At 53.7% G+C, this 16,900-nt stretch overlaps 5 protein-coding genes across 5 annotated transcripts in view; 4 read left to right on the plus strand and 1 right to left on the minus strand.

Moving 5' to 3' along the window:
- Positions 1 to 1,515: 1,515 nt before the first annotated feature.
- Positions 1,516 to 3,215, plus strand: BBA_05241 (argininosuccinate lyase; the record flags this gene model as incomplete). The annotated part of the gene is made up of 6 exons (XM_008600338.1): positions 1,516 to 1,576; positions 1,635 to 1,852; positions 1,903 to 2,096; positions 2,149 to 2,541; positions 2,600 to 2,690; positions 2,769 to 3,215. The coding sequence occupies 6 exons, from the start codon at positions 1,516 to 1,518 to the stop codon at positions 3,213 to 3,215; spliced, it is 1,404 nt and encodes a 467-aa protein (XP_008598560.1).
- A 603-nt stretch (positions 3,216 to 3,818) lies between these two features.
- BBA_05242 (AMP-binding enzyme) lies at positions 3,819 to 5,966 on the plus strand (the record flags this gene model as incomplete). Its single annotated transcript, XM_008600339.1, has 3 exons — positions 3,819 to 4,242; positions 4,408 to 4,706; positions 4,761 to 5,966. 3 exons carry the CDS (start codon positions 3,819 to 3,821, stop codon positions 5,964 to 5,966), a joined length of 1,929 nt encoding a protein of 642 aa, XP_008598561.1.
- A 457-nt stretch (positions 5,967 to 6,423) lies between these two features.
- On the minus strand, positions 6,424 to 7,864 carry BBA_05243 (eukaryotic initiation factor 4E; the record flags this gene model as incomplete). Its single annotated transcript, XM_008600340.1, has 4 exons — positions 6,424 to 6,912; positions 6,964 to 7,035; positions 7,101 to 7,696; positions 7,858 to 7,864. The coding sequence occupies 4 exons, from the start codon at positions 7,862 to 7,864 to the stop codon at positions 6,424 to 6,426; spliced, it is 1,164 nt and encodes a 387-aa protein (XP_008598562.1).
- Positions 7,865 to 9,638: 1,774 nt separating this feature from the next.
- BBA_05244 (uncharacterized protein) lies at positions 9,639 to 14,351 on the plus strand (the record flags this gene model as incomplete). The annotated part of the gene is made up of 1 exon (XM_008600341.1): positions 9,639 to 14,351. The coding sequence occupies one exon, from the start codon at positions 9,639 to 9,641 to the stop codon at positions 14,349 to 14,351; it is 4,713 nt and encodes a 1,570-aa protein (XP_008598563.1).
- Positions 14,352 to 15,017: 666 nt separating this feature from the next.
- BBA_05245 (cell division control protein) overlaps positions 15,018 to 16,900 on the plus strand; it is a gene marked incomplete at both ends in the record, with an annotated part of 3,371 nt that continues 1,488 nt past the window's right edge. Inside the window, 2 exons of the mRNA XM_008600342.1 lie at positions 15,018 to 15,290; positions 15,359 to 16,849. Of these exons, the coding sequence (XP_008598564.1) occupies positions 15,018 to 15,290; positions 15,359 to 16,849 (1,764 nt within the window). The remainder of the gene's footprint in view (positions 15,291 to 15,358; positions 16,850 to 16,900) is intronic.

Consider the following 16,900-nt stretch of genomic DNA (forward strand, 5'->3'; position numbering starts at 1 on the left):
AATAAAAATGAATATTTAAAAAAAAAAAAAAAAAAAGTAAGACGAGCGTTATTGATTTATATTCCCGCCGCTTTCACAAACAAAGAGGTCATGAGAATATCCAACCCGTCCCGTCGGTGCTGGCTTGCATCTTGCTCAACCGCGCACCGCATGCCTGGCACAGCATACCGCACGATGATGCAGTCAGCCGTATTGCTGTCCCGAGGGCGCGGACCAGTCCCAACTCTGCCAGTCTGGATATAACTCGAGGCACCCTTGCGAAGCATGGTTACCGACAGATGGATACCCCAAAAAAGGTAGCTATCGACAGAGAAAGAAGAAAAAAATTGGCACAGGACAAGACGAGACCAGCCAACAATGCCCGCCTTTTTCGGTTGTTCCGTGATACATGTGTCTACCAGGACAGTGGCGGTGTGCCATGTCTACTAAGCTACCTCCTACGAAGAGAGAAAAACTGCCGACACGCAAGTTTTTCCTGTTAGAGACATAAACAGCCTGCCGTTTTAACTATCATCACTGTTTTTTATTAATTATTCCCTTTTTTTCTTCTGGGTCCGTAATTCTTGAAAATCAGTTCCCATTTCATTGGATGCCAAATACGCGGCAAGCTGCATGTCTTTGTGCTGTCGTCGCCCTCTGCGGAGAAGGAAGGCTTGCCGTGCCACGCGAGTCGGTGGAGCTTGAATTGATGCGATGCGACAGTTATGATACCACCTCTCGTCGATACACGTACTACGTAGACGGTGATTCTATCTTTCATGCAGTGCAAGTCGTTCATGTAAAAAAGTGTAACCCTATCAGAGACCAAGGAGGGCGAGGTGGTCTAGGCCCTAGGTGGTGTCGGCGTTGTTGAAGACTGGAAAACAATCAAGGGCAGGTTTTTAGTATAATTCGTCCTCGAATAAAGTCGAACGAGTAAATTATAAAAGAATATCAAGAATTCTGCAACGACTTCTAGAGCATCTCACTTTGGCCTTGCTGGCGGGCGTTTCCCCCACTTGTTGCTCGAACGACTCCACGTTTTCCGATCTTTGTCGACGTAGCTTTGTCAATTATTATTTATAGCGCCAGTTCGCAACAGAGCATCAAAGCTTATTATTCACACTTGACTCTATGTACTTTGAGCTATCTGTATACCTAGGTAGTCTACCACGGAATCCAGGACGCTCGCGCTCCGGCTTGGATAGTCAGCACTGCTTTCCACTCGTCTTATGATCCAGGTCTAAGAAGTGTCCTCCCATGGAAGGTGACTGACGCCGCCGGTGTCGGCCCCATAAAATTTTCCCGTTGACTGCCCTTGAGCTCGACCACACGTCTTGATCAGCCCCGCTCTCGATCTCGACCTTTTCAATCAAGCAACATCATTTGAAGTGACTCGCCTCCCTCAGTTTGAACATCACTTGCCATAACACGCACTCTACCCTCAATTGGCTCCATCAGTTCCATCGAGCTCAAAATCGAAACGAACTAACAAACGCAACGATCGTGACGAGCGGCGATAACAAATACTCCAACATGGCTGAAAAGAAGACGGACGCCCCGGCAACCAATATGCTCTGGGGTGGCAGGTTTACAGGTTCAATTATTCCCGGACACAAGCTTCAACTCCTGTATACTAACCCTGCGATGCCCAGGTGGGATTGATCCGCTTATGCACAAGTACAATGCCTCTATTGGATACGACAAGGCTCTCTACAGAGAGGACATTCTTGGATCGATTGCTTTCGCCAGGGCCAACTCAAAGGTCGGCATTATCACCCAAGACGAATTCAAGATGATCGAGCGTGGTCTGCTTGAAGTGATGGAGGAATGGAAGCAAGGAACCTTCGCTATCATGCCGAATGACGAAGACGTGAGACGCTGGCCCAAGCCATTTGACTTCCCGAGCGCTAACTAAATCAGATTCATACTGCAAACGAGCGTCGATTGGGAGAGGTCATCGGAAAGGACACTGCTGGCAAGCTGCACACAGGTCGCAGTCGCAACGAGCAAGTCGTCTGTGATATGCGCATGTGGCTACGTGACCGCATCCGTGAAATTGACAGCCAACTCGTTGCTTTCCTTCAAGTCCTCACCAAACGCGCCGAGGCTGAAATGTAAGTTCAGCACTGCATCCGCACAAAGCCCCTCATTGAGTAACATCCCTAGCGACTACCTCATGCCCGGCTACACCCACTTACAACGCGCGCAGCCAGTTCGCTGGGCTCAGTGGATAATGTCACACGCTGCTTCGTTTAAACAGGATCTCGAGCGATTGCGCCAGGTCTTTGAAAGGGTCAACCTTAGCCCACTTGGCTGCGGCGCATTAGCTGGTAATGTGTTTGGCATCGATCGAGACGCAATTGCCGCGGAGCTCGGTTTCAGCGGAATCACCTCGAACTCTATGAACACTTCAGGCGACCGTGACTTCATCATCGAGTTCCTGACGTGGAACTCGATGTTCACCAGCCATGTCAGCAGGTGGGCTGAAGATCTCATCTTATACTCCACTGCCGAGTTTGGGTTTTGTCGTTTGGCAGATCTTTATAGTACCGGCAGCAGGTTCGTTGCATCCCCATCACGACTCAGACAATTCCACAAGACTCTAATCCACATTCAGTTTAATGCCGAACAAAAAGAACGCCGACAGTTTGGAGCTCTTGCGCGGCAAGTCAGGCCGTGCTTTCGGTCAAATGGCTGGGCTGATGATGGTGAGTTCGAATACAGACATATCAGCTCATGAGTGATCAGGAGCGGATCAAGAGCAGCCATTAACAGATACCTGATAGAGCGTCAAAGGCTTGCCAACTTGCTACAACAAGGACCTTCAGGAGGGATGGGAACCCATGCTAGATTCGGTCCAAACTGTTTCGGACAGTCTGGGCATCGCCAACGGGGTTATCGCCACCATGACCGTGCGACCTGAGCGGATGTTAGCTGCCCTAGATAAGACGATGCTTGCCACTGATGTTGCGGAGTGGCTGGTGCGAAACGGATGTCCTTTTAGGGAAGCTCATCACATTTCTGGACGTGTTGTTGCATTATCGGAAAATACAGAGACCTCGATGGATAAGCTAACCCTGGAGCAACTGCAAGCCATTGATTCTCGATTCACGGCGGACATTGTGAAGGCATTCGAATATGAGTCGAGCGTTGAGGCGAAATCGGCTAGGGGCGGTACTAGTCGATCAGCCGTGCTGCAGCAGATTCAGGAACTTCAAGCTATCTTGGTCTGATGGCCCGGTGCAGGATGAGGGTGGAGTAAGGGATTTGAGCATGGACATGACGAATTGCGCTTCATTCTGTGGAAAGAGATATGTTTTGAGAGTCTATTCACATCAAAGACAAAAAACCGAACAGAAGTCTGCTTCAAGAAACTCGTACAAAACATCTGTAGACGAACTGGAGATGAGGGGAGATGTTCGAGATGAAGATGGCTTCGTCCATACCTAGCTGAAAGACATATTTGATTCGAATCGTCCATGGCATACCGTGACTGTGTATATCGTCCGGTCGTTGAACCACCCAGGAGCCGTCAATGAAATCGACCTCAATAGTCCGAAAGCAGGGATCATCAATGTTAGCGCCACCTGAAGTGGCCCTCAAAAAGTTGCGCAACTCTTTATCTCTTCAATCTGCTTACACCCCCAGTTTCGCTCCCAGACTCCACCTTTATCCAATGCCGCAGCTCGTGCCCGCTAGCTTCAATTCTTCCTCGATAGGCGTTCGACTACGATTACTCGAAAGGTTCCCCTTCGCCCCCCCCCCCTCCCCCCACACACGGACTCGTCGTACATACTACGCTCGGCACCGTCAGCTTTACATATGCCTCGTCACTCATGATCGCGCGATCGGCACTGTCGCGGGCCAACCCGCGACCGACAACGCTCCTTCCCGGCGCCCTCGCAGCTTCCCTTACCGCCGCTGCCGCCAAGAATCAGGCCACTGCACGCCCCAGACCCCTCCGGTGCATGCTGCCGGCGCATCATTGCCATCGCTACAGGATGCTCTCCACCACCACCGCCGCCGCCGCCGCCGCCGCCGTCGTCACGCTCCCGCGCCTCCCCATTCTCGAGGCCGTGGCCGCCCACGACCCCGCCTCCACCGCCGTCGTCCACGCCCTATCGGGCCGCCGCTTCACCTATGGCGAGCTCCTCGGCGACGTCAGCCGCGCACGGGAGCGCCTGCGCGAGGCGGTCGGCGGGAAGCCTCTTGCCGGCGAGCGCGTCGCCTTTTTGATTGAAAATAGCTACGACTATGTCGGTATGTCTATTCCACAACCCCCATCCCGTCCCCTCCCCTCCCCCTTCTCACCTCTGTCGTCTCCCGCCAGCGTCACACAGCAAAACCAATCACAATCTTTGAAGAAGAAGAAAAGCCAACCATGTTGCGAGAAAAACAACGATTGCTAAAGCAAAATGTCGCCAGTCATGTTCCTAGCCGTCTTGGCTGCTCGCGCCATTGCCGTGCCCCTCTCGCCGCCGTTTCCCGTCCCAGAGCTGCAGTACATTCTCGATCAGAGCGCCGCCTCGGTCCTCGTCGCCTCGCCCAAGTTTGCCGCCAAGGCCACCGAGGTGCTCGCGACAGACCTGAAGCAAAAGCCGGTGTACTTTGAGCTTCCCAAGCATACGGGCGGCGGCGGCGCCACCGAGGCCGTGGCGTTGGCGGACGAAGACGTATCCGGTGCTGGCCTGATGTTGTATACTTCAGGCACCACCAACCGACCAGTAAGACATACGTCAAGAATCAAACATCGCAATCCTCACTAATACATGTTCTAGAAAGGCGTATTGCTGCCCGAAGAAGTGCTTACGGCGCAATGTCGCTCTCTCCACCAAGCATGGCAGTACTCGTCCGCCGATCATCTCCTCCATGTCCTGCCCCTCCATCACATCCACGGCACCGTCAACGCGGTTCTGACGCCTCTATTCGCCGGGTCCTCCATCGAGTTCATGTTTCCCTTCAACGCCGACGCCGTCTGGAAGCGCTTCGCCGCACCCTTTCTCCCCACCAACGGCACCACCAGTAGTACCACGCCCCCCGTCACCTTCTTCACTGTCGTACCTACCGTCTACAGCCGCCTCCTCGCCAGCCACAAGGCCCTCTCCCCCGCCATGCAGGCCGCCACGCGCGAGGCCCTCGCCCCGCGGCACCTCCGCGTCAACATCTCCGGGTCCGCCGCGCTTCCGACCCCCGTCAAGGCTGCCTGGGCCGCCCTCAGCGGTGGCAATGTGCTCCTCGAGCGCTACGGCATGACCGAGGTCGGCATGGCCCTCAGCTGCGGCCTCGCCTTTGCCGACCGCGTCGACGCCAGCGTCGGCTGGCCCCTGCCTTCCGTCGAGGCTCGCCTCGTCGACATGGATACGGGCGCTGTCATCGAACCCGGCTCCGACGTCGATGCCCACGGCCGCGAGCGCCCCGGTGAGATCCAGCTCCGCGGGCCCACCGTCTTCCGCGAGTACTGGCGCAACCCCGACGCCACCGCCAAGGAATTCGTCAACGACGACGGCGACGGCCGCGGCAAGTGGTTCAAGACGGGCGACGTTGCCGTGCGCCGCCGCGTCGACACCGCCGGCCACAGCAGCGCCACCACGCAGCATCAGAGCTGGGCGCGGGGACCCATGTACTTTATCCTGGGCCGCAAGACAGCCGACATCATCAAGACGGGCGGCGAAAAAGTCAGCGCTCTCGAAGTCGAGCGCGAGCTGCTCTCGCTGCCCGAGGTCGCCGAGGCCGCCGTCGTCGCCGTCCCCAGCGGCAGCTGGGGCCAAAAGGTCGGCGCCGTCGTCATCCTCGATCCAGAGCACGCCACCCGGTGGACGCCCCTCGAGATGCGCCGCGCCCTCAAAAGCAGGCTCGCTGCCTACAAGATCCCCCAGGTCATGAAGATCGTCGACCACATTCCCCGCAACGCCATGGGCAAGATAAACAAGAAGCAGCTCGTCAAGGCCGTCTTTGTCGACGAAACGAGTGGCGACGAACTGTAGCCGACTAGCAATCACGTGCCATTGTATATAATGATCCAAAACACATACTTGGTAAGGCTGCCTTCTCCCAGCGAGATCGCCTGTACAACCGACCCAAGCTTCAGATACATTCTTGTACAAAATTATTCGATTTAACGACGGACAAGAGTATTAGAAATCTATTTTGGTAGCCACGCATGATGACCCAGTATCTCCTACCTCAAATAGCCCCTAATGCGATCATGAATAAACTTCCTAGCAACGCCGCCATGATACTCACAAGACAAGAAAGACAATTTTCTCTCTTCCCAATCAATCCTGATGTGGCCTAGGCCGGTCCTCAGAAATCTCACTAGTGCGGCAGACTCGGTTTCTGCACAATGCAGCCTGCCTCTCGTCGTCTTCCAATTTTGAGAACAAAAAACAGCGCATTATTGCGCTGCAGCTCAGACTCGCAAAAAAGGTTTTCTGGCTTCATTCAAACGACGTGCTTAGCCTTGGCTCTCGTGCTACCAGCATGGGCGCTGTCCGTGTGTCCTGAAAAGTCGACCTGCTCGCTGTTGGGCAGCTCTAGAACCTCTTTGAAGCGTCTGCCAACGCTCATGAGTATCTCGCGGCCCTTTTCGTTCGAACGGCCCTTGCCACCGGCAACATCACCATCTCCGCGGCCAGGGATACTCTTACCAATGGTACGAGTCCAGACACCAATACGATAGAAAGCCTTGCGGACATTGACAACTACGCCCATGACCTCACCATCCTCTTCCTCCTCGAGAGTCTCGCCAATAGCGGCCATGACAACCTGCAGCCAGAGACGATCGACGTCGACGTTGCGCTTGTCCTTGTATTGGTAAGACCACTTGCCACCGTGCTTATTCTGGGGGTCTTCCCACTCAGGTCGCACGCCGGCCTTGAATAGGTGATAGTCGGACTTGAGGGCGAGCTCCGAAACGGGAGCAACGTTGTTCTATTGATGAGTCAGATGGGAGATAGGCCTTGTTGAGAGGGATACACCTACATAAACACCCCAGAACTCCTCGACAGAGTCGAATGTAATCACTTCCTTGAGCAGGTCATTCCAGTTGTCGCTCTATCGCATCATGTTAACAATCAGATACCAATCAGGCGCACTGAAACTTGTGCATCGATGAGTACCTTTCCGCTTGGGGGCTTCGTGAACCAAAGGGTCCATTTGTTCTGAAGCGGGTGCTTGACGTTGAAGTTATCCTTGTCGTGGAACACGGTGACCGGCTTGCCCGAGTCAACAGCATCAGATTCTTCTTTTCCGTTCGGGGAGATGGGAATTGTAGACAAATCGACTTGTTTGTCCATGTTGGTGGCTTCTGCGGCGGCGGTAGCCATGATTGCCGTGTGTTGTGTGGTGGATAGAGGAGTAGAGATTCGGAAAGATGAGAGTCGGGTCGCAATATGCAGCAGGGTGCAGAGGTCGACCAAAAATGCAGACGCAGGAAGTAGCTCTGCTTCGTTCCTTCTTCGTCGGTGTTGTTGCGGCTCTGCACCAGGCAAAGCAGTCAGAGAGAGGGCGGTCGGGTGGGGGTTGAGGTGATGCGAAATTAGAGAAGGTAGGTATGAGGCTAAGTCCTGCTCACATTTGAATAGGACTTGGCCGCTGCGAGAAAAATTATTGGCGGTTGCGCCACTCGTGGCTGGTGGCGCCACAAAATAGTCGGCAGCCACAAACCACATCACGGTTTTACTTTGATATTGTCGCTGCAGCAGACAGAAATGATCTAAGAACCTGTAGACAGCGAACCTTATCTTAATTGAAAATTCTGAGCTGACTTTGCTGAGCTCCAACTGCGCCAGTTGGTGCACAACTACGATCGGAATGCTCGTCCCGCTACCCTGGATATAATAAGGACGGTGTGTGCTCAGTACAGTGTAGTCGCACCCAGCATGTTGAAGTTCGGTAATAAGTTTATGCACCATTGTTTCTCTTCGCATATGATATTTATTCTATTGCTGCAGTGCTGTGTCTACTGCGATATGTCAGGTACGGGCTAATTCATATTGTCAGCTGCCGCGCATGTTGGCTACGTCTTTTGACATGACTGATCTTAAGAGCTTTTAAAATGTGCTCTCTCCAACCACGGCTTAAAAATGAAGCTCCTTAATGAAAGAAAAAAAACCTCTCAAACCAGACAGACAGGCAATAGAAGGTAGTCTGACTGTATGTTTTCTGGTTTCCGCGAACCGACAACTGCCAATCAACGCGCTTGATTAAAAAAGAAGAAACGCTGGTCCACACAGGGATTGAACCTGTGACCTTCGCATTACCATATATTGGTGGTTGATTACCGATATTAGTACGACGCTCTAACCGACTGAGCTAGTAGACCCACGTGATTTGATGGCTGCGACTTACGATATTGATATTTACATAGCCTATGATGCCTATGGACACGACATACACTCTGATTTTCGATCTTCGGCCACTCTATTCTCTCGCACGGATTACTTGTGGCTGCATCCATATGGGGTGCTTTTACCGTGTCTTTTGGCCTTGCTCAATCGCTACATGAACATGTGCAATTTAACCGAATCACTAAAGTTTTCAAGCAGAGTTAGTTCATCAATGCACACAACTCAAATGTTGTTAGCTAGTCAACGCTTTATACTCTAATCCTTATCCTGCACACTATCTTCATTAGTCCGGGCTGGCTTATAAGTTATGAGCCACCCACAGGCACAGCCGAGCGTTTCCCCCTGGCACGCTACGGGCCGCCGCTGTAATGAATCCACCAATCCACCAACGGCAGGTACGGAGTACAGTGGATAGGCAGGTATTACCAGTACCTTATTACGGTGCCAGTCACTGCTCAGCCACTTTATTGTTGAGGGCGCGTAGCCAGTGTTTCAGAGTAGCTTCTTGGTCTACAATTCTCATGGTCGAATTTACTCGTTCACAATTGCATCCATTATCCATGGAGAAAAAAGAGTCACGAATACTATCAGCTGCCAGCAACGCCTTCATCACTGCTCCCACAGTATCCGGCTCGATGGATGCCGTATGTAGGCCTTACCCTTGTCCTGCAGCTCAGACGCCTAGAACCTTGCTCTCCAGCCACCTCATTTTGCTGTGTAACTCGACGCAGCCCGACGCCTCTCGACCCATCAGCTCAAGTTGACTCTTCCTAATGCTGCCCGACCGCTTCTTCCACCTGCGTTCGATGCTTGCTCTTCCTGCAAGTCATTGACTCAATACCTCTTCGACCATCCATACTGCTACCTGATCTACCACTGCTGCAAGTAACTGTCGGCTGGCCCCGTCGTCAGTCTGGCCATCCTGGATGTCGCAGTGAGTGGTTCACAGCTAACCGCGCTTCGCCAGTGCTCCTGCTACAACTCATCGTTGAGACTTGCTGTGCTTCAGCCTCTACATAATCCTTTCGTGCATTTTAACCTTGGCCATCGTGCCAAGCTGGGCCCTTCAGCTTACCGAAGCTCCACCTTGTCCATCTCAAGTATCCGAGCGATAGTTACTGCCTGCTCCTTGCCGTCTCAGGCGTGTGCCGGGGTGCGTTGAAGTCTGGTCTGCAGGTTTAACAATCTGCCTGGCCGGAGCTTTGCGTGCGGATACTCAGCCCACACTGCATGTACATAACTTATTCTGCATTTGCATTATTTCTATAGGATACTCACCGGCCTTGTTCCTCGACTTACGCGGCCGACATGTCGGCCCAAAACTGGGGCGACCTGCCCAAGCACAAGAGAGGCGGTCACCAGCGCCGGTCTAGCGAGTACGAAATCCCCCCGACTGAACAGAGACAATCTTTGGATAGTCAACCTCCACGACGGACGAATCGTGCATCGATACAAACGGCCTATACCGAAGCCCCTTCCGAATCAATATTTGCGCCTGGTTCGCCAACCGCCTCCTGTGTTACTCCTCAGGGTTTGGCTCCACGACCACCATCATACCAGAGGGCTGGCTTCACAGACTTCGCTCCGGACAGCTCCGATCATAAGCCACGTCGGATGCCGTACGACGAGGACGAATACTTCTTGCAAGCCTCCCCATCCCTGCCAGAAGCGCCCGATCTCCCTCGCGGACCGCCAGTCAGCTTTCGAGAGCCATACGTGCCAATCGCGATGCCCCAGACTATGGCCACCAGGCACGACCCAGTATCGCGCTATCAGCCTCATACAGGTAACTCGAACGAACAGTCGTACTCTGCATATCCTGCTATGCCTCTGGAAACAGCTCATGCGCCAATGACTGCTTCCGCCGCCGACGATGCTCGCCGTGGCGTCGCTGATGTTTCTGGGCAACCTCGAAGGACTTCTACAAGCACAACGTCTGATCGACGCAAAATGTTGGCCACCAATCGATCACCGCTGCAAAATCTGGAGCTGACGCTGGACAGCATGACAAAAGAAGAAAAACGAGCCCGCGTGGAAGCTGCAGAGCAACGAGCTAGGCAGCGGGCAGCCAAAAATGACCAGGCTTCGTCTGGCTCTGCTCCCGCCAACGGCCCGATTACGCCTCAAGATGTCGGCACCAGACAGCCCATACAACAAGCTTTACCTAGGCAGCAGGCTGTCGAGAAGGCCGCCGCTCAAAGGCCACGGCCTGCAGCGCATCGCGACTGGACACAGCAAATGCAGCCAGATAGCCAGACACCCTTTTCGACCAAGCAGCAACCGGCAGAAGAGCCTGATCAGCCACAGGGCCAACCTTCCTCGAATATACCCCAACGAAACCTAAGCTTCAAGGATCGTGCTGCCAGATCGCCCGTTGCTCCCCGAGATGCGGAGATGCTCGACCCTATAAAGCAAAGGGCCTCGCCACTGGCACCCCCCAATACGGTGAATCGCACAGGAAGTAATCGAATCGGACAAGAGCCGCAAGACAAATTTCAACAGTATCGTCGCATTGCCTCCGAAGCAGTGCCTCGTAACTATTCCCCCCTGGTGCCTGTATCTGGCAATGCTCTTTCTCGCTCCGCCAGGAATAAGGAATTACCGCCAATTCCAGTATCTGACGACCGCAATGGCAATCACGGTATGAGAGACCTACAACAACAGCAAGCGACGAATGACGCAACTCCACAAGGCATTCAACGTCGGGCTACAGAGCCGAATTATGGCCGCCAATACGTGGCAGATCAGAGATACCCAGTAGCCCCGGCTCAACAAGAATTTCCTGCGACAACTCACTCTGGGGAACTGCACTCGGAAGATGGTATAGCTCTTGCCCGGAGGCGACTTGAAAGAGCTGACAGCGATGATGAGCCGACAAAAAAGAACCAACATCGTTTAGGCAACATGCTATATTCTGACCCGGATACCCTACGTCCTGGAGAAGGCTTGTATAAGCCGCCAGCATGGTTGGATGAGTGGGAAAAGGCAGCTGTTGGAACGCTGTCTGGGCCGCTTCTAGATGTCCACACAGAAAACTCCTCACAGGATGCTTACAGGGCATGGTGGGAGGGAGACAAAGGCCGCCACACCAATGCGACAGCTCGTCTCCGAAAGGCGGAAGCTTTTGACGGAGAGTATGATGATACCACTGAGCCCACGCGATTCAAGCCTCAACTCTACTTAAAGTGTGGCCCACTTCTGAGATACTGCGGTATACGCAAGGAAGCTATTCCCTCCAGATCGCAACGAGGCCATCCTGTATCGGAACGGGAAATGTGGCGTGGTAGCATCATGATTGTTACAAAAGACTCTGATTCTTCTTATGAAATCGCTCCAATGCTTCGCCTATTTGTGCAGGACATTGGCGTTTTGCCACCGGCTCCGCACCACATCAAAGGCGACCTATCACCGGAATATGTTGATCCCATAGCTGGCCATCCAAAACTCGGCCGCCGCGGAGAAACGCTTTACGTGCGTCCTGTCGAGCACTTGCAAGAAGGCAAGGATCTTTCAATGGACGAAACCGAAAATGGGTTATTCGAGATGACGCGAAGCCCCCCGGATGTGCAGGCCCCCGACGGTGCACCTGATCTTCCCGGGTCCTTTGCTAGCCGCAAAAACCGAGCGGGCCTTGATGGTGAGAAGGCGCAGAAATACAAGGACGTACGGGGTTTTCGACTCCATACCGAAAGAGGTTACACCTTTTGGCGCTTCAATGTCGAGATTGAGCTTCGACAAAAGCAGCAGCGTATTGCCTATCGCATAAATCGAGGACCATGCATGGCGTTCTGGGTACCTCCGAGGGGACAGACGATGAATATCATGTTTCACAGTTGCAATGGCTTCAGCTTGAGCGCGAAGCCAGATGACTTCAGCGGCCCGGATCCTATGTGGCGTGACGTTCTCAATACGCACCAAACGAAGCCATTCCACGTCATGATTGGCGGTGGTGACCAAATTTATAATGACTGTGTGGCCGATATATGTGAGCTGTTTGGAGACTGGCTCGATATGAGAAACCCCTTTGACAAACATCACACGCAATTTACTCCGGAGATGCAGAATCAGCTGGAGGAATTCTACCTGGAACGGTATTGCATGTGGTTCTCACAAGGTCTCTTTGGGTTGGCCACATCTCAGATTCCCATGGTCAACATGTACGATGATCATGATGTCTTTGATGGCTACGGCTCCTACCCTGACCACGACATGAAGTCACCGGTGTTTTCTGGCCTCGGCGCAGTTGCTTTCAAGTACTATATGCTATTCCAACATCAAAGTGTTATACCGGAAACGGAGACATCGGAGCCGAGCTGGATTCTTGGTCTCAAACCTGGTCCGTATATCCATGAGCTTAGCCGCAGTATCTACGTCTCCATGGGAGGCAAGACCGCCTTGCTTGCCGTGGACACACGTACCGAGCGAACAGAACATGAAGTCATTGACGAGAAGACGTGGGAGAAGATTACCAGCAGGTTGTACCTTGAAGTCCGCAAAGGGCAGGTCGAGCATCTCCTGGTCCTGCTCGGTGTTCCGATTGCATACCCACGAATGGTTTGGCTTGAAAACATCCTGACATCAAGACTTATGGACCCTGTCAAGGCTCTGGGGAGAGCCGGTGTTTTCGGCAAAATGCTCAACAACATTGATGGCGGCGTGGAAGTGCTGGACGATCTGAACGACCATTGGACAGCCAAGCATCACAAGCAAGAGCGAAGCATTATCGTGGAAGATCTACAAGACCTCGCCATGGACAAATCGGTACGAGTCACGATTCTCAGCGGCGATGTGCATGTTGCAGCTGTGGGTCAGTTCTACTCAAATCCACAGCTTGGACTGGTAAAGCACAAGGACCCGAGATATATGCCCAATATCATTTCGTCAGCGATTGTCAACACGCCGCCCCCGGACATCCTTGCCGATGTTCTCAACAAACGTAATAAAGTTCATCATTTCGATAAGAATACAGACGAAAACATGATTCCGTTATTCCAGCATGGTCCAGATGGCAAGCCTCGAAACAACAAGCATCTCCTGCCACACAGAAACTGGTGCTCCATTCGCCAGTGGTCTCCTGGGACTACGCCACCACCAACACCGCCTGCGTCTGATGAAGAGCGCAGTGCAAGTCCTCCGCGAGCGACAGGAGGTGGTGGAATGCTTCGACGCTTTTCACTCAGCAAGCGCTCGGGCCCAAAGCAATTCGACGGATCTCGCGAGTCGGTTCGCGGCCCACGGCCTCCGATTTCCGGTGGGCTATTTCGAAGCCTCACCAGAAGAAGCTCTGAAAAGGGCACCGCGTCACCAGTCAAAGTCTCAAGAAGCATGTCCCTCGGTAGTACCGATCGACCCAAAACGGGGATCATGGGCTTCATGCGTAGAGGCAGTCAGAGTAGGGCGGCTGCATCTGATGACGATGTTGATTCAATACCCCACTGGGGAGCATCAGCACAAGGTCGTTATCCTAGTCCTTATGGCCAGGCCCAAGACGAGCCTCTTGGTCTTCGCGGCGGCGCTCTCACGAATGATGAGTACTCGGATGGCGACGATGCTTACTTTACGCCGGGCCCTCCTCAGCTGGCGAAGACGGGGGGCAGTCAACCGGCAAGCGAGCCCTATGACGACCCAAGGATCAGGCCGTTCCATAGGACTCCCACGGGTCTTACAAGCAAGCAGATGAAGAAGGCACAAAACTTTTCAGTGGATCTCGAGGGCGGGTTGGATATCTGCTTGAATGTCGAGGTCAGCCCAAAAGACCCAACAGGTATCACAACACCATACAGAATTCTGGTGCCGCGGCTGTATTATGAATATGTTGCAGAAGAGGACTCGTTGGTGGAGACTCAGACTCAGTCCCCACCCCAGGCACAGCCGACTGGGTTCAAGAGGTTTCTAAGCTTTCGCAAGAAAGGAAACCCGCCGACCGCAAGATACGACGAGGAGCGTGATTCAGTGGGCGAGCCGGAGCAAGATTCTGAGGACGATTCAACCGAAGCAGGGACGGTTAGACGCCGCTACTGAACATATTAGGGCAGCATCCTGTTAAGCATGGCGTTTTGGTTCACAAGTACATGACGGTGTTGTCGAGATTATGCACATAGGAAAGAAGTAGAGTTTGTCAATTAGCACCTAAGTAGTATTTATAGCACAGCTATGCTGTACAAGGATTTCTCTTTGCCGTTGACCACTTGCATGTTGACCGACTATTCCCAGATTTACATAGCGATTTTGCGCCGCCCCTGATCTAAGTCGCTATTCAATTAGTAAGTGGCGCTCTCGAAAAGGGTGAAGCCCAGTTCTTTGGGCTGCAACACGGCGTACCTACTCCGTACCTCCGTATTTAGTATCCGTTGGTAGGCATGCATGGTGGGGACGCTTAATCGGGCCACCACGTCGCGCAAGTCATCTCGAGACATACTCTCCCTTTCCTTTTTAAATAGCTTGCATTTACGGCTCAGTTGATATTCTTTACTCTTGTTCGGCTCGTGGGAAAGACGCCTAATTGAAATTGACCAGAGTCACTCCTTCATCTCATTCATGCAGGTGATGGCCTAACGTGCCACCCCCCGAAAGCCGCGCCAACCCCCCCCCCCTTTGCGGAGAGCCGACAGGCCGCAGCTTTGATCTGCGGACAGCAGCGACTCGACACGGAAGCCCGCCTAGTGCCGACGCGATACATACTACGGCATGGCAAGAGGATTCGATCGCAATAGTGCCTCGGATGTGGCCAAGCGACAAGCGCAGAGAGCCCTGGCTTGGTTGCAAGGGCCCGGATTCAGGGCTGCGACAGCTGTGACTCTGACTGTTGCGCACCAGGTGCGCAGGAATTTGGTCGCCAGGAGGCTCTTCAGTCTGCCGCATGCGCTGGTTGCTATCTGGATAGTCATTCTATTCTGGGGTGAGCGGTGGGTGTTTGACAGCAAGGTTGAGAACTGCAGCTGGGATCATTGGGAACAATGGGTAAGTGGTTTCTTGCGCGACAGAATGGCGTCGGTTGAATCCACGAAACTGACAAGAGCAACGGATAGCCCAAGGGAACACACCCGCACCGCTTGGTTCTCATTGCAGATCCCCAAATCACCGATCCGCACTCATACCCAGGCCGTCCGTGGCCGCTCTCGACGCTGACGGTAACAATGACCGACAATTATCTCCGACGAGGCTACAAGGCGCTCCAGAACCACCTCCGACCTGATAGTGTTTTTTTCCTTGGAGACTTGTTTGATGGTGGCCGCGAATGGAAAACGCGACAGGAAGGGTTCGTCGACCCGAAATGGGGCAAGGAACGATCTGGAGAGGAGAAGAAATGGGTCAAAACATGGCATCGCAAGTACGGCGAGGACTATTGGGTGCGAGAGTACCAGCGCTTCGGCGAAATATTCTTTGACAATTTCAATTTGGGAGGCAACGCACCAGGTCCGTACCAGAGAGGACGTCGCCTGGTCGCCAGCTTGCCCGGAAACCACGACCTCGGTTTTGGCGCGCAGGTGCAGATTCCGGTGCGCAATCGGTTCAGCGCCTACTTTGGCGATGTCAACCGCGTGGACGTTGTGGGAAATCACAGTATTGTCTCGGTTGACACGGTCTCACTGAGCGCCGACAGTTCGGAGTACCGGTCGTCGCACGACCTGGAGCCCATCTACGGCCCTGTTAACGAGTTTTTGGAGCAAGTACAGTCAACGAAACGCAGACTTGCAATGGATGAACTCAAAGTATGGCATGATATTGATCGTGATTTCCGCTTCCAGCACCAGGTTGTGGATCTTGAATCGTCGGACACGACCCGATCGCCCAGAGACCCCGGTCCCGGCCATGCCGAGTTCCCCACGATTCTGCTCACGCATGTGCCGCTTTATCGCAATCCTGGAACTCCTTGTGGTCCCATGCGCGAACATTGGCCGCCGGCGAAGCGACCCAAGGGCCAAAGCGAACCTGTCAACCCCGACGACCGCAACGCCATTAGCGTCGTCGCTGGCTACCAGTACCAGAATGTCCTCAGCGAAGAGGACTCTGTCAAGTTGATCAAGAGTGTCGGCAACGTTGTGCACGTGTTTTCCGGCGACGACCACGACTACTGCGAGCTGGTCCATTCTGAAGCCAAGGGTGGGGTGAGAGAAATTACCGTCAAGAGCATGAGCATGGCCATGGGAGTAAAGAATCCCGGTTTCCTCATGCTCAGCATGTATAACCCCGTCGACGCCGATGGCAGGCCCATGCCCGGTGCGCCCAAAACCACGATTCAAACGCACTCGTGTCTGCTCCCGAACCAGTTTCACACGTTTATGCGATATGTTCTCTTTGCCTTTCTATCTCTCGGCGTGCTCGCCGTCCGCGCGTTCCTTGTGCCGACGCTCAACCTGACACCCTTTGCGCTGGAGCCCGAGCAGGGCGGCAGCCGCGGCTCCGGCTCCTCACTCCTGCCCATGTTTAAAGACAAGGCGGAACCGCCAGAGTCGCGCGTGCACGGCTCCGCCCACGGCATGTCGTCCACGAGCAGGATGTCGGCGGGGACCTCGACCGTCTCGCGCAGCAGCACCACCTCCAACGGCTCGGCGGCGCGCTGGCCGGCC

The sequence above is a fragment of the Beauveria bassiana genome (genome assembly GCF_000280675.1).
Source record: "Beauveria bassiana ARSEF 2860 unplaced genomic scaffold BBA_S00013, whole genome shotgun sequence".
NCBI lineage: Eukaryota > Fungi > Ascomycota > Sordariomycetes > Hypocreales > Cordycipitaceae > Beauveria > Beauveria bassiana.